Source organism: Protopterus annectens, chromosome 6.part1 (genome assembly GCF_019279795.1).
Source record: "Protopterus annectens isolate FY-2018-M chromosome 6.part1, PAN1.0, whole genome shotgun sequence".
NCBI lineage: Eukaryota > Metazoa > Chordata > Ceratodontiformes > Protopteridae > Protopterus > Protopterus annectens.
Window position 1 is genome coordinate 192,741,177 of NC_056738.1, and position 21,607 is coordinate 192,762,783.

The 21,607-nt window shown below is 39.0% G+C and overlaps 1 protein-coding gene across 1 annotated transcript in view; it reads left to right on the forward strand.

The window, feature by feature from the left end:
* The window catches only part of CCDC69 (coiled-coil domain containing 69), a 931,420-nt gene extending 910,114 nt beyond the window's left edge, over positions 1 to 21,306 (forward strand). The window contains exon 9 of the mRNA XM_044075644.1: positions 18,739 to 21,306. Coding sequence (XP_043931579.1) covers positions 18,739 to 18,928 — 190 coding nt within the window. The 3' untranslated portion in view covers positions 18,929 to 21,306. The remainder of the gene's footprint in view (positions 1 to 18,738) is intronic.
* Positions 21,307 to 21,607: the final 301 nt, after the last annotated feature.

A 21,607-nucleotide genomic window follows, 5' to 3' on the forward strand; every position in this document is an offset into this window, starting at 1 on the left:
TGTATGGGAATACTGGGTCCAAACATTCTTTACAAACCACTAAGTTTCTCTCATGGACAAACTAGCCAGAGGAGTCATGAAAATCATAGAGCCATGAACCATAACAACCTCTTGTCGAAGTCAGTGGCTACCTGGGAAACTCAAGACAATTTCAGATACAACTCCATTGTTTGAGCTAGGAATGCCTTTTGCATGGACATGACAAAAATGCATCCTCTCTTGTTCCCTCTTGCAAGTTTATCTGGAAAACTAGGTCAGTAAGAGTTTATGCACACATAAGGGACTCCTGACACTTAGGAGAGACTCTGCTAAGATTAGCCTTAAAAAGGGAGAGAAGCAAATGTGGTGCAGTCTACAATGTGCTATCACAGGAGATACACATTTTGTCAATATCCTTGGAACACTGGATAAGCCCAAAAGTAAGGAAGAGAACCGATTATGTAACCCAGATGCAGAAAATCTTTATTTCTGAACTCTGTAAGAACGAGCAACGTCATAAGCATCTTGCAGCTCTAAAGTTATCAAAACACACATGTACAAACATGTTGAAATGAGAGATCAAGCTGTGGTCAACACAGAAGGGTCCGTCTTTGACAACAAAAACATTTTTTAATAAAAACTTGTTCCCCACTGACTGACTACTGCAGAAAACAGGGAACTCTGGTTTGGAGGATACAGGGGATTTCCCCAAAAGGAGGCTAGCTTTCTAAATCCCATTTGTAACTCCCCAGAGCACTTTTAGAACCCATTTGAAAATCTGGTGACAAAGGACAACAGAGAGAACTAGCTCCTGGGACAGATATGAAGGAGTAGCAATGAGGAAGGGGGGAAAATGCTGAAATACTGATTCTGATTTAGTGGAATGACCTCTTCCTGGAAGACTCTCATTTTTGTTAGATCCTTCCTGCCACTTTTTCCTCACAGTTCTGCTTGCCAGAAGACTGTTGGATGGCTTTTTCTTTTTTGGTGGGGGAGGGAGTGTTGGAGTGGAATCAGCGAGATTAGTACATTTCTGAAAAGGACGGCTAGAAAAATCTTAGTGACCCTCTGAATTAAATTCCACCTTTCAACAAATTGTTTTGAGTAGCAGGACCAAACAAAAACAAACAAGAACTTTAAAAGACTTCAGATTTAACACAATCTCAACAATTTCTGATTACATATCCAAGCAAAACACTTCATCACAATACTAGTAGCTTCTTCCCTGAATACAGAAATCCACACAATCATATACATTTTTTAAAGAATACTTAGTTACCTGTAAAAGATAAGCAATGACAGAATTCAGACAGTACCTATGTTCAGAAAAGAAGGTAGCAGAAATGTTCCTCAGATTGTCAAAACAAGGCAGCATATGAATGTGGCAATCTAAAATACTGGAAAACAAAAATTGTAAAAGAGCAAATTCTCTTCTAAAGCTCTCAAAAGCTTTCTCATTTTTGTATGCAAGAAAAGGGAGTAACATTCACCAGATTTTTGTTAGCAACTGGACCAGAAATAGCACACGCTAATGGGTCTGGCCTGGGATAAGTGAAAAAAAAAAAAAAACTTGTCAGACTGAGAGACTGATGAACCTTAAAGTTTGTGTTTTTTATGGGCATGTAAAGTCTGCTATCTGGCATACTACAGGCAAAATCAAAAACATCCTCCAAATATCCTCCAAAGCTAATAAAGGAAGAATGAGAGAGGTGGCGTGAAGCATCGACATGAAACATATTTCTTCAAGGATGCAGGAACTTCGACAGTTAGAAGTAATGTTTTCCTCTGAACCAGAATCCTGGACATGGACACGAAAGGATGATGCCCAATACCCGCCATGTTCTTCTAAGAGAGAATCATCAGAATCGAAGAAAACTAACCAAGTTTTGCCTACAACAATCCTAGTCATCTTCCATATTTTAAAACCTGCGACAAATTTTTAGGCAAAGGAATAACTAACTATCTTTTAACAGAGGAAAACAAATGTTTGTCTATTTTCTTGGTCACCCTAGAAGGGAACCAACTCAAGTATGATACCTAAACCCACAGAACAGGTCCCTTCACACGGCTACACTGGTATGTCCTCCCTAGTAAACATTCCCATGACTGCTAAGAACACCTGAACAGCTGCAGAGAATGTGGCTCACACCTGGTCCATGGTGGCTGAAGGGACTATACCAGAGGGTTCTGGAGAAATAAGCAAGGGTCTGTGGTACAAATATTGGCTACTGTACTCTCTCTCCCATTTGTGGCTTGGGCACTGACTGAACCTTCTGTATAGGCAAGGGCTCCTTTGCAGTCTTCTTCTTCGATACCGGAGGGGGAGAAACAGAGATACCGATAAATAGTTCCGTGACCACGCCTATTATGAAGGCTATCCCCCAAATAAGAAATTCTAGGAAAAGTTAGTGCACAAGCAACAACATTTACACTTCCCTTAATACACACAATCAGTTCTTTTCCACAACAGTGCCAAATTAAGCATAAACTCCCACTCCCTCTCAGGAATCATAGAAAAACTCAGTAAGCTAGTCATCAACCCCTATATCACTAGGTGGGTTGAAAACTGGCTCACAGTTAGAACCAACAGTGTGAAAGTAGCTGACTCCAAGTGAGACTGCCAACCAGTCATGAGTGGAGTTCCACAGGATTCGGTTCTGGGTCCTCTTCTGTTTGCTATCTACTTCTCTGAAGTCCAGGCCAACACGAAGGGACTCTGGCTGACCAAGTTCACAGACGATTGCAAGTTGGGATCTGTTATTAACTCCTCAAGTGATGTTGACATCCTACAGAAAGGCATCACTGTGACCAATGACTGGTGTCAGAACCATGGCCTTAAGTTCAATGCCAAAAAAAGTGTCGTCATCCCCTGTGGGAAAAACCTAGTTCCCATGAATTACCATATCAATGGTAGTACACTGAACACAGAAGGCATTACAAGAGATCTGGGAACACAGGTTGACAGCAACCTCTCTTTTGACCACCACATTGCCACTGTGGTCAGAAAGTCCTTCTATGTGGCACATCTCATTACTAAAGGTTTTGCATCCAAGAAGAAAGAGGTCATTGTCTCCCTCTACACTTCTCTCATTAGGCCAGTCATCGAGTACAATGCCCCATTTGGCATGTACCTCAGTAGGCACCTGCAACAACTAGAGAGACTGTAAAAGTACCTCCCAAAGAGGATCCTAGGCCTTAAACCCTTGTCCTATATGGACAGACTCAAAAAACTGTAACTATTCTCTGTCTCATTTCGCCTACTTAGAGGTGATCTCTGCTTGGCTTACAAAGCCATGTCTGACCTAGCTCTGTTAGAAATGCTACATCTAAAGAAATCCCTCCACACCACACACTCCTGAGACCGCAACCTCATTACCACAATCAACAGAATGTGCTAGAGGGACAGGTTCTTAACCCAGAGACTGCCCATGCTATGGAACAGACTTCCCATACAGGTCAAACAGAGCACCTCACTAGCCCTCTTCAAGAGAAATCTTGATGAGTGGATGGGAAATAGAAAATTCACCCCAGGGATCACTCCATTGGCTCTACTCGACAGAGGCACTGGGAACTAAGTTCCGGTGGCACGATGCCAGGGTAATCCTATGAACTAGGCTTGCAAAGGCTCCAGGCTCATTAGCCTAATACACACCTGTGAACAGTTCCTGCTACAAACAGCCTACCAGACAAGACAGCTCCCTCAGAATATTAAAGTTCATCTAAATGCTGGTATTATAGGGACCCAGTGGAAGAACTCCCAAAAAGGAATATATCTGCCTAACAATGAAAGATGGGTAGGTTTGGCTTAATAGTCAAGGTCTTTGCCTCAGAGAAGAGGAGTACACAGTTTGATTCTGACCTCTAGTTACTAGCCAGGCTTAAAATGCCACTCAAGGGAAGTTAGCCTATTATTCACCTACGAATGGATTTTCTGAAGCCTAAGAAAAACACTTTCACAAGCAGCAAGAAAATACCAGAACTTTCTGGCACCCAGGCTGTTTTCTTCAGACAGGAGCTTGAGCAGGCAGCAGCCCTGAAGTGTGTGTGTGTGTGTGTGTGTGTGTGTGTGTGTGTGTGTGTGTGTGTGTGTGTGTGTGTGTGTGTGTAGGAAGAAAAAGACTTTGGAAGACTGGCCAGCTGTTACAACTGAAGGCTACTGAAACAGCACATTATAAAGAACATCTTGACACTCCATGACCATACACACTTCACTGCTCTATAGCTATTTACTTCTCCAAGATAAGTAATACACCAAAGTCTTGCCCTTTGAAGTGCATCAAAAACTTAAACCAACCTTACTTATTTAAGCCATCAATATTAAACAAAATGCAAAAACTCATTAAACCCTATGGCCATCCCAGTGCAGGCAAGTTCTACCCTAAGCTTACAACAAATGTAAATCAATCCCTCTTCAAACACAAACTCCATTACACACAAGGGCCTTCTAACTGCGAAAAAGTTACTTCCTTTCCAAAAGTCTTAAACTCTTCTTCACATGATCTGCATTCTGGGAGAAGTATCTTCAATTTATGCAGCACCCTGATCTCTATTTTTACTTTGACCACTGATCCCAAAAGGGGCACAGCACCACCAATGCCACACTCACCTTCACAGACAGCATTACATGATAAACGGAAGCAAGGATAAACCCATCATGGAGATGGGGCTTGCTGTGGTTCACCCCATGGAATTCCGAGCCCAAGGTACCATAAGCACTTTACAAGGAAACCAGAATGGAACTCAAACCCACAGGAAAGGGTCAGACTCCCTGCAAAGCAGCAAGCTAGACCGCTCCCTACTACCTGATTCTCACTGTGGAACAGATGAGCCAATTCAAGCTCCCACTACCACATAAATAGGTCAATCAACTGCGGATAAAGGGGACATCAAGCTCTGTCCTGCACAGTATTTTTACACAAGGTACAGGGTTTGATTCTAACTTCAGATTGTTAGCTAAGCTTAAAGTGACCCTTAGGGCAGTTAGCCTAGTATGAACCTATATCCTTTAAGTGCTTCGCATTTATTACATCAGCATACATTAAGTGCTGTTCACTTTATATAGGTTCATAGGTGTGTACTAGGCTAACGGCTCTGGAGCTTTTACAAGCCTAGCCTATAGTATTACCCTGGCTTCATGCTACCCAACCTTAGTTCCTAGTGCTTCTGTCGAGTAGAGCAACTGGAGTGATCCCCGGGGTGAATTTTCTATGCATAGAAACGAGCACACAAATCACACTTGTTATTTACAAATATTTCTACTACATGCAATATACTTATAAACACATATTGGCATGCGTTCAGCAAAAAGATTCAATTCTCTTTCACCCCTAATTCCTTCCCAGATCAAATGATATGTCAAATACCCAGTTAAAGGAACTAAACTGTCAAAAGAAACTATACAGCATTATGATAGATTCACATCTCAATGCACCCCCCCATTCTGGAGCAAACTTCAACTGTACGTCGAGCACGATACCTATCATACCTCTTAACCATTGAGATTTTCGCAGAATGTCCAGATTTATGCCTCATAATTTTGGTCTGTTCCTCATAACATTTGTGGTTTTCTGGCAAAACACAAAAGACTGAAGTCACAAAATAATTACATACATTTAGGTTTCAGGCTTCATATCCTTCAGAAAATGTATGCTAACACCAATCCTGTTATTCTAGCTGCTCTCTAAGTTTATAAGAACATTTAAAATATGTCCCTATTTTGGGGGCTTTGCCCCCCCCCCCGTTATTTTAGGCTTTGTCCAGATTTCTTGCGCTAAGAGGTTGAGAGGTACGATACCTATTGAAGATTAAAATAATTGGATAAGCAGCCTCAAATTCACTCACAGTCTGTCTTGTCTTGCCCTCCTTGAGGCTGGTGGTAATTGCTGAAAAGGAGATTTTGTCACAAGTATACCACTGATGAGCCATCTCAATCATTACCAGCTGAATGCATGAATCTTATTTATTTTTATTTATTTATTTACATTTATTTACCGGGAAAGTCCGACTGGATGCAGGTCCATTTTCAGCGGAGGCCCGGGGAGAAAAGCTTCACAGTACAATAGAATGCAGTACATGAGAGAACAAAATATAAAACTTACAATTGATTTTAATACATAATAGGTTAGAAGTTAGCAGTTTTAGTTAGTGCAGTAGGCAGTCATTGAGGTACATAGTGAAAACATTGAGGTACATAGTCAAAAACTTAAAAAATAAAGTTTTTTTTTTTTTTTTTTTTTTTTTTTTACCAGTATCTGGGTTTACAAGCTTTATAGGACAAATCTGTTTATACTTATCTGAACATGTGACACAATTAGATTTAACCTGGAGTGTAACATGAGCATAGCCAGTCAGTTAAGTAGTGGGTTTTAAGGAGTTGTTTGAAATGATTGAAGGAAGTGCTAGGAGTTATATGGATTGGTAGTGTGTTCCAGGTTTTGGCAATGGTGCTGGCAAAGAGTGATTTACCAGCATTGTTTTTATGTTGGATGACAGTTATTAGGTTCAGGCTGTTAGATCATAGGGCTCTAGTGGGAATGTGGGGCTGTATTAAATGCTGAAGTGCTGGGGTTAACTCTGGGAGGTAGTAGAGCTTGTGAGTTATAGAAAGTTGATTGAACATGAGTATATGAGGCAACTCAAGCCAGTTAAGCTCTTTTAGGGATAGACAGTGGTGGGACCTGTAAGAAGCATCAGATGCAAACTTGGCAATTTTATTATAGCAAGATTCCATTTTATTCAGTTCGGTTTGGCGTAGATTAATCAAGATGGGAGAGGCGTAGAGGAGGGTGGATAGGAGATGAGTCCTAGCGATGGTGACTTTGGTATGTTTAGTCATAAAGTGTTTGTTCCTGTAGAGGAGGCCTAACTTTTTATTAACTTTCTTAATGGTTTGTGCTATGTGGATGTCAAATTTCAGGTTATTGTCTATCTCTATGCCTAGCAATTTGGCGTGTGTAGTTGGACTAATTTGAATGTTTTCTTTGGAGTTGATGATGAAGTTGTTGCTCAGGGGAGGAGATTTACCTGGGCCAAAGAGAATTAGTTTGTTTTTTGGGGTTGAGAAGAAGTTTGATGTTAGTGAACTAGGTTTCAGCTAGGGTGAAGGTGTTTTGGATTAGGGTTTGTAGTTCACTTAGGGTGGGGGCAGCACATATAAGGGTGGTGTCGTCAGCATATTGTACTACTGAGGCAGTTGACAAGGATGAAGATATCTGGTTAGTAAATAGGGAAAACAACAGAGGGCCAAGGATAGACCCTTGAGGGACTCCTATAGTTACTGGTAGCAGGGGGGACAATTGGTCTTGCCATAGGACAGCTTGCTGTTGATCTGACAAATAGCTGTTAAAAACCATGATACAGAGAAGGGACTTATATTTAGGGTAGATAGAGTTGCACGAAGCATGCTGTGGTTAACCATGTCAAAGGCTTTTGATAAGTTTAAGAATATGGAAGAAATAAATAGACCCTTGTTTCTGTGTTGGCTAACTATGTGGGTAAATGATGATAATGCTGTTGTGGTGCTGTGGGAAGGTCTAAAGCCATGCTGGGATATGGAGAGAAGGTTGTTATTCTGGAGGTATTGCATGAGTTGAGTATGAACTACTCTTTCTAATATTTTTGATAATGGTGGTAAGATAGCTATAGGGCGATAGTTGACAAGTTCTAAGTAGTGACCTCCTTTGTGTAGTGGGATGATATGGGAGGTTCTCCAAGAGGCTGGTACTTTGCATTCTGACAGATCTATTAATGAGAATGGAAACTGGATAGGCTATAGCTTCAGCTGATATTTGAAGGAAGTCTGCTGGTAGCTTATCAGCTGCTAGAGTGGTTGGTTTAGGTTTCTTAAGGAGTTTAGAAATTGCCTTGGTGGACACTGGGTGAAGTTAAAAACTGGGGGTATTGTTTTGTGTATTGGGGTGAGTTGTGGTTGCTATTGGTGTGGGGTGGGTAGTACTATTATTTTGGGCATTGGCAAGGGTCTGGACTGTTTCAGTGAAGAATCTATTAAATTGTGTCAGTATGTTTTCATGATTGTTTGGTAGCACAGGGGTTGGTGGAGTGGACTTTCCTGGGTGCAGTATACAATTTATTGTGTTCCAGAATTTTTTTGGGGTTATGAGCATATTTTTCTTGTAGGTTTTGACAGTAGTTAGATTTGTCTAGTTTGACATGTTTTTTGGCTTTGCTCCAGAGCTGAAGGTAATTTTGTCTTAAGGTAGTGGTTTTGTTTTTTTATATTGAGACCAGGTGTTGTCCCTTTCTTTCGTTATAGTTTTAGTGGGATTTGTTAGCCATGGGGCATAATTAGTTTTTATTCTAATGGTTCGGGAGGGTGCATATTGGTCCAGGATTTTTAGGAAGGTTGTGTTGAAGTATTCAGCTGCTTTGTCTAGAGATAATTGCTTTAGGGGAGTTTTAGTGCATTGATGAAGTTAGTAGGTATGAAGGTGTTTTTGTTATGAACTACTCTGAGGATAGGTTGGCTGATGGTTTGGGATTTGTTCCTAATTAGGTAGGTAGGATGATGGTCACTTAGGGTGTCTGGAAGACAGCCAGATTGCTGTGTAAGAAAGTATAAATGGAACCCCAATGGTGCCTAGATCTGCCTTGTGAGGCTTGTGTAAGTACTGCTCCTTTATTTTTCCCAGCTGTTCAGCCAAAACCATGTGAGAAACGGCTATTGCATCTTAAAGAAACACTGCATATGCCTTTAACTGTGTGATGCTTGCAGAGACTGAATATTTACCAGAGAAAGAGTTGTGTTGCACTTACTTGTAAATAAATAATACACTTCAGACTGAAAAGCTTGCTCCGTTAAGTGACTTAACTGTTATAATTAAAATATAAAAATAATATGCAAATATATATTTTCGGCTGGGGTGCCTTCTGTGAGGAGTCTGCATGTCCTCCCTGCATTCGTGTGGGTTTCCTCCGGGTGTTCCAGTTTCCTCCCACCAGGATCCAGTCCAAGATGGACTGGTGATTGGATGTTTTGTCAATTCTGGTGGGGGTGGTTATAGTTTGGGTAAACCTATGGAGGTTTATAAGGGCAGTGGGATTATGGCTGGAGCAGTTGAGCCAGTCAGTATTAAAGTCTCCTAATAGTATGGTTTTCATGTGGAATGGAGTTGGACATCCAATTAAGCAGGTTTTCCATTTGAGTGATATTATTGCCTGGTGGGATGTAGCCACCTGCAATAACTATGTGTTTATTGGAGTTTATTTTTAATTTGGCAAGGATTAGTTCCACATCTTTGACATCTTGGGTGTTGTAATCTAGTTGTTCTATGGTGAGGTTGTTTTGGAATATTATTGCAGTACCACCTCCCCTTTTCTCTACTCTGTCTTTGTGGATAATATTGTAGCCAGGGGTGGTAATCTCATTGTCATGATGTTTTGGTTTGAGCCATGTTTCAGTTAACACAACAATATCTGGTTTGATTAGTGCCAATAGGGCATGTAGGTCCTGGATTTTCTTAAGCATGCTTCTAGCATTAATGTTTAGGAAGCAGAGAGATGAGGATGGTCTGTGGTATAGGGGATTTAGCTGATTTGAGTTAGGGTTGACTAGTGTTTTGGGCCCTGGATTGGGGTGGACATCTCCACTGCAAGTGAATTTTTGGAGTAGGTGTAGATAGAGTTTGGTAAATTTCTGAATTATTTTAGTTTGTTTTTGTGAAGAGAGAGGGTTAGTTTTTATGGTTGGTTTGTTGCATGAGTAAGGGAAAGGTTGGGGTGTGGTAAGGTTGGATGGTGATATAGGGAAGTTTTTAGTTTAATGAGATTAGCTGTGGATTATTCTGCTGACACAATTTAGCTGCTTTCCTGAAAAAAGGAACCGCAGGCATTATATGCAAAGCAACATGTAGTGTGCTCACACATACCAACGACTCATATGCCAAACTTACACAAGGTCGCAATTTTCAATCCCCCCCCGCCAAAAAAAAAGACACGTAGACATGTTACATACATACCAGCTCTCATTGCAGAGAATGCATCCACACTACTTGAAAACAACTGTTTTTACATGAACAGATTTCGCCAAGCAAACACAGTCAATTAAGAAAACACAAAGCTCCAACAGGCTTTTTACCACCAGTATCCCTACTACATACGGAATCCATGCAAGTTTCCAATCGTAACATGTCCAATTAAAATGCTATTAAAAAAATATAATGGCTTGTAAAATTCTTAAATTTCAATATGGAAACTGAAGTAAAACAGAAAACTAAGGCGAACTGTAAATAAACGTGTTAAACACATTAACATCTAGTGCACATTGACAAAACAAACGCAATCAGTACACATTACAGCAATCAACGGGAATCAAAAAGTCACCTGCAACTGCAATTCATCCAGGCAACTCCTTTCACACTTAAGTTGCCACAGTCACCATTTTAGTAATACTTTTTTTTCCTCAGGAAAAACAAAAAAAAAACACGAATACTGGTCCTCCGAAAAATTAAACAACCACCTCATCGTGTCTAGCAAAATATCAAATCAAATCCCTGGAGCCATACTCCAACTCTCACTGATTCTATTTTAAAAGTAATCCAAGTAAAACATCCTCAGTCACAATTCATGCAAAGTGCCATGTTTCTGTGTCCTTATTTATAAGCCTTTCTCCCATTACTTTTACCATTGTCCCGACTTCTTAAACTAAGCGGTTGAGATGTATGGATGCTGATGAACATTCATTCAGCAAAAGAAGCTCCATTTCACTCCTTTACATTCCATCTGCTCACTGCTGTGTTCTAATTAGTTAAGTAATGGTGTTACACTAGCAGCTATACATATATGTAGGACAAAAAAAGAAAAAAGTTGTAAAGACAGTGGACATTTGTGATACACATACCTCTGGTAAAAGAAAATAAAATTATCACTAGAGAACACTTGTGGGATAAGCAGATGTCAAAGTAATCCCTCAACAAAACAGATACATCTGGCAACTGCAATGAATAAAATAGTTCCCAGAGTCAGTTAACATCACATTTTAATTGGTTGCAGGAAACAAACTTAAAAGATCTCATGCGTACTTATTGTTTGGGGGCGTTCCCAGGGAGGAAGGAGTGAAGGAGGTGGATCATGGTCTACACTTGGGCAGCAACTGAGGAAAAAGTGAAAAAAATAACACAGAGAGTTATTACCAAATGGTTTTAGTGCCCGTACATTATTTTCAGCTCTGCAAGACTGTGATATGCTCAAAATGGCTCACAGTACTGGAGCTATAAGAACAGCTCTGCAAGACTGTGATATGTTCAAAATGGCTCACAGTACTGGAGCTATAAGAACAGCTCTGCAAGACTGTGATATGTTTAAAATGGCTCACAGTACTGGAGCTATAAGAACAGCTCTGCAAGACTGTGATATGCTCAAAAATGGCTCACAGTACTGGAGCTATAAGAACAGCTAATGAAAAAAAAAAACTGTTGAAATCGTCATTCTAAATAAGAAAAAGAATATGGTACAGTGCTACATTCAAAAAATGGGGGAAAAGTGGACCTTGGAAATGAGGAAAAAAAGGGAAGCAGCACATAGTGGTCCTTTAAGAATGCATTAACCAAAAGCAAAGGGTTCGCTCGGAGAAACCAAATAAGGGCCCAAGACCAAGGTGTATAACTCCTTGGATATTTATTCACCTTGGTCTTGGGCCCTTATTTGGTTTCTCCAAGCGAACCCTTTGCTTTTGGTTACTGTTTACATTGTTCGCTTTCATCTCCTTTGCTGGCCTTTAAGAATGTATCATGAGAAATAGGAATATGAACTGAGGAAGAGACAGATGGTCTCATATTGAGGCAAAAAAAAAAAAAAGAAGAACATGAATGGAGTCTAAAGCTTCTCCCTGCTATGTCACAGCAGAGAACCAGCCAGAAACAGAAGCAAGGGTGTAAGGAAAAACAGGTAAAACCATCCAGGAGCAGAAGCATAGTTAGAGTGGGGTGAAGAGGTCAATTAGCTCGGGTGCAAGATGTTAAGTGATATAATCAGTAGATACATTTTTTTGGGGGGGGGGCTGGGTAAACATGAGGGCAAGACACAGGGAGCTGGTGTTCCTCCTTAAGAAAGACGGGAGGAATGCCATTTTGGAGAACAGCCCTTATGTTTTTACTCCTCATCTTAGTGTTGAAGGGTGCCAGATTGGGTAGCAGCACCAGGCACCAGATGAACCAGCTATATCTCTGCCCTTGAGGTATAGAAAAGGGAAAAAGACAGTATCCCTGGTGGAGTTTTCTTTATAGGTGATGAACTAACTGAAGTTGAAAAATCTGTACCTATATTTGTAGAAGAGGCTACAGCCTCCCCTTTACATCAGAACACTAATCAAAATACTGACATGGCTGAAATCCACATAAGCCATGTCAATTTAAAAAAAAATCTTAGTGGTAATATTATACCCTAAGTATACCTAGAAGGAACAAAAGGAATTAAACAGGCCAACTACATATTCCCCTCTTTGTGCTAAGAAATGATCTGCTGTATAGTTTAGTCAAAGAGAGAAAAATAATATTGAGCCAATTTTTAATTCTAAAACTTTTTAGAATACTTGTAATGAGATTAAAACACAACCACATTCTGGGTAGTAATTTAGGAATGGTCAAGAAAAAAGGCTATTATTTTGGTTGGATTTTATTTGCTTGGTATCATGATGGACATAGGGAACTGTTGTAAGCTTTCCCAGGGTGTAAGGGGCAGCACCAAACAAGGAATTTAAGAATATTATTGTTCCAAAAATTAAAAAAAAAATAAATAAAATAAAAAAAGAATCTTATGATACCTTTTCCCACTGTAGAGGACCCTTTTCAACACATGAAAATGGGCAATGTGTATCTACCTATAAAATTGATTAATGGCCATCAGTTCATCCTGGTAACTATTAATTATGTAGCAAAACTTCCCGAACCAGTACCATTGCAAACAGTCAATGCAAACTCCACAGCAAATTAATTAGTAATGCTGTTTTGTAGGGTAGGAATTTTCAGAGAAATTCTTACCGACCAAGGTACCCTATTCATACCCAAAATGATACACAAGGTTTGCTAGTGCTTTGAAGTGAAACAGTAAGGACATCTGTATATCAGTCGCAAATTGATGGGTAGCTGAATGTTTTAACAAATACTTAAAGTATGTATCACAAAAGCCTATAGAGATAGGTAAGATACAGAGGGAATGACTGATCCTATATCTCATCTTTGCTGTAAGAGAAGTACTCCAAGACTGCACAAGATTCATACCATTTGAAGTGTTATGTGGCAGACATCACCAAAGGTTGCTAAATGCAGCAACAGAAGTAAGGTTGTAAGAAAACACCCTCTTTGAATAAGTCATAGGGAATTTTATGGATCTGAAGAAAAGGTAAAAAATTGCAATGTCTGCAGTAAAAGGACATATGGAGATGGTATAGCAGACACAGCAGAGCACTTGTAACAAAAATGCTCATTTGTGAGAGTGCAGAGCAGAAGATAATGTACTTGCGCTACCACCCACTGTAAAAAAAAATCCTTGTAAAGTGGCAAGGTCCTTTTGAACTGCTGGAGAAAGTAAGTGAAGTGAATTACAAGGTTAGACAACTGGGACAAAGGAAGCCAGAACACTTGTTCCACATAAATGTTCTGAAACTACTGGGAGAAATTGAAGTTTTTGTAGTATGTATGCTTCCAGGGGAAGGATGCAGTTTGCACAACATGTCTTGAAGTCAAAATAGAGGAATCACTATCTAGATGTTAGAAACAAGAAGTGAAAGAAGTTGTGCTCAGGACTAAGACATATTCTCATAGATATCTGGTAAAACCAGTTCATTGAGCATAAAACAGAAACTAGTCTGTAGAGGTAAAAACCCTTAAAACCCATACCGAGTACCAGAGTCCCAGTGTCAAGCAGCTGGGGACAAAATACAAACAATGCTTGTAGATGGGGTTACAGAAGAATCTTAGTGTTAGTGGAATAGTCCCACAAGTTGGGCTTTGCCATTGTAGAGAGCTGCATTTTGGTTTCCATGTAGCACCTACAATGTTAGAGATACTAATGGACAAAATCCTTAGACCTTCACAACATATATCCAGCAGCCTATCTCGATGATGTTGTTGTATTATCCGAAGACTGGGAAAGCCATCTACCCAAAGTTCAAGCTGTTTTAAATTCCCTGTATCAAGCTGGACTGACAGCTGGCCCAGCTAAGAGCAAGCTTGTTATGGCAGAAGCCTGATGTCTATTTTATGTAATAGACTGAGGGATAGTGACACCACAGGCTGAAAAAAGTTGAAGCAGTACAAAACTGGCAGAGACTAACCACTAGAAAGCAAGTACAGACTTTTTTGATAGTCTGTTTTACTGATTTCACCATTATAGCTTAGCCCGTAATTGACATGAGTAAAGGTAATGCTGCATTGATAATGACATGGAACAAGCTTTCAGGCAATTGAAGAAAGTACTGTGTTCAGAGACCATTCTCATAGCCCCCCGACTTCTTGAAACATTTCTTAGTACATAAGATGCCTCAAAGTTGGGCATAGTCTGTACATTATCATAGGTTGTAGAGGGGGAAGAACAACTCATCTGCTCTATTACCAGAAAGCTGAGTAATGTCAAGCACTACTCACCTATTACCAGAGGGTGTTGTGCCATTAAGTGGATCTTCACTTCCTGAAATACTACATGTTGGGCAGGGAATTTGTGCTTGTAATTGATTACACCCCACCTCAGTGATGATATCAACTAAAAATATCAACCAGAAGTTATCTTGGTGGGCACAGAAGCTACTTTAATTTTAAGATCAGACATTGGCTGGGCCACAACCACCATAATGCATATGGGCTGTCTCAGCACACAGTCTGTTATTATGAGGTTCAACCCAATGGCAGGGTTCATATATCATAGTGTTGGTTGGTTGGGCCCTTTAAATGTGTTAGTTCAGAGATAAGGTGGTAACTACAAATGCTACCAGATACAACTGCAAAACAGGTCTATTTAAGTCCTAGTGCCCTGCTACAAGTTAGAATTATTACCTTTGGATTTGAAGAGGGCCCCAGGGACACTTCAGAAGGGGTAAGATGGACCACAATGAAGGCAATCTGTGGTGTGTTACCATGAGAAAATGGAGCTGATATCCTTAAGTGAATGGCCACATGACTGTATTTATGTATTTCTGCCTATCAGAAATTGCCAGGAAAAGGTACTTTAGGCTATCTATGCCTGTGAGGAATTGTAAAGAATAGGGGCAGGTTTTAAACCTTGCCTGTGAGAAAGTATAAATGGAACCCCAATGGTGCCTAGATCTGCCTTGTGCGGCTTGTGTAAGTACTGCTTCTTTATTTTTCCCAGCTGTTCAGCCAAAACCATGTGAGAAACGGCTATTGCATCTTAAAGAAACACTGCATATGCCTTTAACTGTGTGATGCTTGCAGAGACTGAATATTTACCAGAGAAAGAGTTGTGTTGCACTTACTTGTAAATAAATAAGACACTTCAGACTGTAAAGCTTGCTCCGTTAAGTGACTTAACTGTTATAATTAAAATATAAAAAGAATATGCAAATATATATGCTCGCCTGGGGTGCCTTCTGTGAGGAGTCTGCATGTCCTCCCTGCATTCGTGTGGGTTTCCTCCGGGTGTTCCAGATTCCTCCCACTTTACAAAGACATGCATCTGGAGCATTTCTCCTCGAGCCTTCGCTGAAAATTGGCTCGTTCCAAGTCGGACTTTACCAGTTAACAAATGTAAAATAAATAATGTTGTTGTTTGTCTTTTGGCTTTTTCCCGGTAAGGGCTCGCCACAGCAGAGCTCCAGTCCGCTAATGATTGGTAGTAATTTTTTACAAAATGCAGAGGTGCCAGCTCGACGCCCAACCTTCAACAAAGGCACACCCATTTACGCACGCATGTCTTTCGAATGCTACCCAACCGTGGGGAGGACATGCAGACTCCACACAGAATAATAAATAATAACAAAAATATATATATATATATATATATATATATATATATATATATATATATATATATATATATATATATTCTAGTGAGGAAACATAATCTTTACACTGAAATACTTGGATCTTTTTGTGATAATTAGTACCTCCTTGTCCTTTTCTTACACTAGATGCTTTTATACAACAACTTTTGCATAACAAGAAAGTGCTACAGTTTTGTCCTCCTTCCTTATGAGTCATGAAGATACAACTTGCATCATTTATTTCACCTTTTACTCAAAACTGTCATTATTGTCCAAGTTCTGTACTGTGTGATTCTGTGTTTTTGTTGGTGTTATACTGTAGGAACAATGAGTCTGTGTTGTAGTATGTCTGTGTTTTTTGACATTTAGTGCTCATAAAGCTGTTATCTTGGTAATCTAACCATATTTATAAGTACAGCTTCATAAAATTATGTACCCCTACTTTAATTTTCTCCCATTGCGTGTTTTGATGCCAGGGCCGCATTTCCATATTTTCAATATCCCCCTTTGAATGTTTTGAAGTCAGCCATAAATAGTGAGAAAGTAATAGTTTGAAAAACAGCTCCTTTAATGAGATCAGGTTAGAAAAATAAGAGTTCCTACCAATACTGTAATTTTAATCTAATTTCTGCAGTTTTGTTTTTACTCAGTTTCATAAAATAAAGTATGTGGACCATTAATGCTTTTATTTGTGCATTGGCTTCACAATTTTCAGTCATTATACGAATGATAGCTGGTCGGTAAATTGTTGTAGGTAAATGGGGTTTGAGTGTCTACTGTTTAGCAAGAGGCATTTTAATTGAAAAGAGAAAAGCAAAATACAAAGCGTATTCATTGTCAGAGTTTATTGTTGTTTATTTTCACTGGCATTCCATTTTATTACCATTACATTTCTGGTGGAATAGTACCAAGAGCTGAAATAATTAATTCTCATCAGAATCACTGTCAGTCATGTGGGTTGCCTGATGTGGTTCTTGAGGTTTTGCTGATATACCCCTTTGCATACTGTATATCTTCAATAGTGGATACCATCAAATGTTTTGCCATGAGATGAGAACTTCAGTTTTCACTTATTTAGCCATATTTACATGAGATTAAGTTCCAAGACTTGTAAGTGTGAGTGTATTAGAATAGCAAGAATAAATGTGAGAGAACAGGGACTTATACTAAGCCTGAGATTGCTAAGTTTCAGAGTATTCACTTTCTCTCAGTCATGGCAATGTTGGACTGTGTGTGTATATGTGTGGTTGGGTGGGTGACCTAATGGTTAAGGTGTTTGCCTTACAAACACAAGGTACAGGGTTTGAGTCTCACAAGGGATAATTGGCTAAGCTTAAAATGGCTTACAAGGGCAGCTTGCTTAGTACTAATCTATGAACCTATATATACATATGTGAGGTGGGGGTGTATAAGTAGCAGAGATTGCCTCCTTGTAAAAAAAAAAAATAAGTGATATACACTAATTTTCAGTAACCTGGAATTTTTTTTCATTATTGTGGGATTCAGAATTATGAGTTTTGGTAGCTTAATAGTGAATCTCTATGCAAACTTGGTGTATTTGGAAAAAATACTTACATTCTCCCATTAGTACAACTGTTTCACTAAAAAGAAAATCTAGTAGCAGCTGCAGAGAAGATCCAGATAAATGAAACTCTACTGAAACACATTTACATAAAAATACATACCAATACATTTACTAATCTTAATTTATCAGGACATCACAAGTAAAGCTACATAAATGGCTACTCGAAAAGCAGAAATACTTTAAAATGCTGTCTTAACAATGTGCATGGTACACATGCTCATTTCTCATATATTCTTGGAATGACCCAGATTCCACTACATATAGGGACAGATTTTTATCTTATTATAACTTCATCATCATAACTTAAGTGGTTGGTGGTTTACGTTTTGAATTTTTTGGCAGAGTCTGCTATTATACTTGGTAGTTAAAAACCATAAATATTCTACAGAATCAAAAAACTTTCATGGAATATGGTACAAAATGTAAATAAACTTTTGGAGCATTGCAAGAGGTTGTCATATGGAATGTTTAGAAATTCTATGTTATATATTTGAATTTGGACAAGTTACATAATTTACAAGCTACTGTATAGAGTCATATACCACGGGAAAACTTTAATTATGTGAAATCCATTTATAAAGGTAAGGATTTTGATGTCAGCCTAATGTGGCAGTTACCTCTGTAAATTAGAAATTAAACTGAAAACTGCAAAGTATTTACAGTCAGCTTTCTTCTTCCCTAGGATACCTCACTTACCAGACTCTAGATGTGTTTTTTGTTTATCTTGCTATCTGTCTATCTGTCCTTCTTGTGCTGCCCAAAAGTTTATTCCGGTTATTTACACTAAACAGCATAATCTGTGAAACTATTGGAATAAGAACATTGTATATAAGCCTTCTGTAGTTCTGTTAGAATAGTTGTACTACTTAGAGTTGATAATCCCTTGAACTCTGCACTGAAAATATTATGCAGTCATACACTTGTCATAAAGCTGTTTTTTTGTGGAATAAGGTTTGAACAGATACTGTATCTCACAGATACACTGACTAAGAAGTGAGTTATTTGCAAAGAAGTGAAAACATAACCTGTATATGTTCTGTGGACATAATAGATGAGGTAGTCATTTCCCAAATATCACTGTACTGTAGATTCATTTTCTTAGACAAGTGGATTTTTGTAGCTGACTAGTTAACCTTGGTAGCCTTAGTAGGTCTTATGTCTTAAGAATAGCTTTCTGTTTTTTTGTTGCATGAGCTAATGTGACTATTTTCTTTTTGCCCCTTAGGGAATTTTCTGTTAAGCTCACAGGTCTACAGGAGGCCTTGGAAAAAGAAATACAACAGAAGCAACAGTTTCAAAGAGAAAAAGAAGAACTTCTTTACCGTCTTTTGAACAGGAACTCACCTCCATCTTTGCAAAGACCTGCCTCAACGCATTCTGTAGTCACACCAGAGCTGTCTCCTGTAGCAACATAACAAATCCAGTCCACAATTGCTCTCCATAGCTTTACTGGGTTGTGACAGGACATGAGCAATGAGAACAGAAAGACAGGACCACATAATACTGTATCAGTGTGGAAGATATGCTTTTGACTTTGTTTTATATTTCAAGCAGTTTCCCTGGAATTAGCCTATAAAGCACGGTTCACAGAACTTTATTTTCTAAAGATTTTGAAGTTTCTTTGGTCAAAACAACTGTTACTAGAGCCATGCTCTACAGTTTTACATGTTTTTTTTTTTTTTTTTGCACTGTCATGTTGTTTGGTCTAAGCTAACATTTGGAATCCTCACCCTTGTTCACGATACAGTTTCATCTGCATATATAATATATATTTATTCTTCTAAAAGATATAACATACAGGCAAGTATTTTTTTTTTGAAAACTGGTAGCGTTGACTGTAAATATTTAAAATTAGTTATTGGGATTGACTTCATTCTTTAAACTAGCCAGCCTAGCCTTTCTCTTCCAGACATGCTTTATGAATCTTTGTTCAACAATTACTTTATCATTAGGATAACATTATCAGATATGGTTAACATACTGCACAAACTGTTACACTTTGAATGAAAAAAAAATGTATAGACATTTGTGGAACAGAGTGGAAACATGTCTGTGGATTAAAAAAAATAAATAAATAATTGCTTATGATTTAACATCTCAGCTATGCAGAAATGTCCGTAATCAGAGATTGAAAGCAGTATCCCTTTATTCATTACCTTGTAGACTCATTAGAGACCCAGTTGTCTTAGATCTCTTGTATCTAATAGTTCTACAAATACCAGAACCGGGACTCTTCACCAACAGATAAAGAAAATGCAGTGGAGAGACCAATTCATCACTCAGCACCTCCCACATCTCTGGAACAGGATACCTCACAGTTAAAGTAGTGTGATACCCTGTTACTGGTCCATTGCAACCTAGATGATTGGCTGGATCCCTACAAATCCTCCCTTGGCTGGACTGACATACCCTTCCTTTAGAAAGGGGATATAGATTAAGGGTGGATACTGGCAAAGCATAAATGGTCATAAGACTGGGTGTCAACGCATATGAATTTGTACTCATCCAATATACCTCCCACCAGCACAGGTACAGTACATGAGCAAATGTCATGCAGCTCTTATGAGAAGACTTGCTTTGTAGAACACAAATAATATCACAAGCCATACAGTAGTTATGCACTGATCTGTCATCTCCCACCCCTGCTCACACACTCACACACATACACACACACACACACACACACACACACACACACACACACACACACACACACACACACACACACACACACACACGCACACACATCACCTGAGATTGTTGAGTTTCAGACTATTCACTTTCTCTCAGTCGTACTCATTCTTTTTACATAATGCCTTATGACAAAAATATTCAGTGACCAAGATTCATGGCAGTCTGTTAAACATTGATAGTATAAATTTTCACATATATTTGTCGGCAAGAAGTAACCACATTACAGTCCTGGCTGAGTGGGACTGTCAGTGTTCTTTACTTTATTAAACACATGGCAAATGACTAGTTAAGCTACTACATTTTTTCTCCTTTTTGCCTCCCAGTGCCTTATCACTCTAGTTCTCCTCCTTGCCAAATAAGTTCATCCACCTTCCATCTGACAGCACAGCTTACAAGTCCATTTTTCACTCAGGGGAGGTGTGGGCCTAGCATTGAGAGTTCTGCCCTCATCCATGTGGTCTAGGGATTTTTTATGGCCTTTATCCCAACCTTGATATGCCTAGTTCTATTCTATGACTGGCTGGGCCTAGGAAACTATGGCACGCACTACCCCTGACCCATAAGGGATGTGCGCAGTCCTTTTTATCCTGCCTCCCAGCTGACATCAACCTCCCTGAGTTGAACATGTGTGTTTAAAATGCATCTAAGTTAAGAAAGACAACAGGGAAACAAAATATTTAATGCATCACTTGACCTCAACATAAAGTAAAGCTCAATGTTTAATTAGGAAAGGAGAGAACATTGAAGGCTATCACACAGGTGAAATAATATAATGCTGGTGCAGCAAATGGTATAGATAAAAAAACATCCATTTCATGTGTATTTTAGCTATTTAGTAAGATTTTCATTGCATACTGTCGTTACTAGTATTTTTTCTGCAAATCAGTGCCATTCAGCTAAGTTTGCTTGTGAGCAGAATAATTACATGTCTATCGTATTTCCATCCTGGATGGGTAGATGGCATCAGCCCCGTACATTATTTATTTGATAATATCAGTCCAGCCTTTTTTATTAGTTTTCAAAAAACATATAATTGTTAACTCTTTTTAGGGATAATAAAAATTTGTCCAAATGCAAAAGTTATAATTCTGATGCAAACTAAAAAAAGAAAAATTTCACACACCTACCCTATATGTGCTTCTGGTGAGGAACATATATGTATTCTATCCCCTTCCAGAAGGGGCACTCCACTCACAACCTGATAGAATCTCACCTGCTCTTCTGTAAGGTACACATTCACTGTCATTTCCTTAATACTGCTGTGTGTTAGGAAATGGGCAGCTTATATGTTAAAGCAGTTAAGTCAATGCAGTAGGTTTATCTGCAGTAAAGAGTTTTATTCTGCGAAAGACCTAAGTAATAACAACAATAGAAAACTAATATCAATTCTCTATATCTAC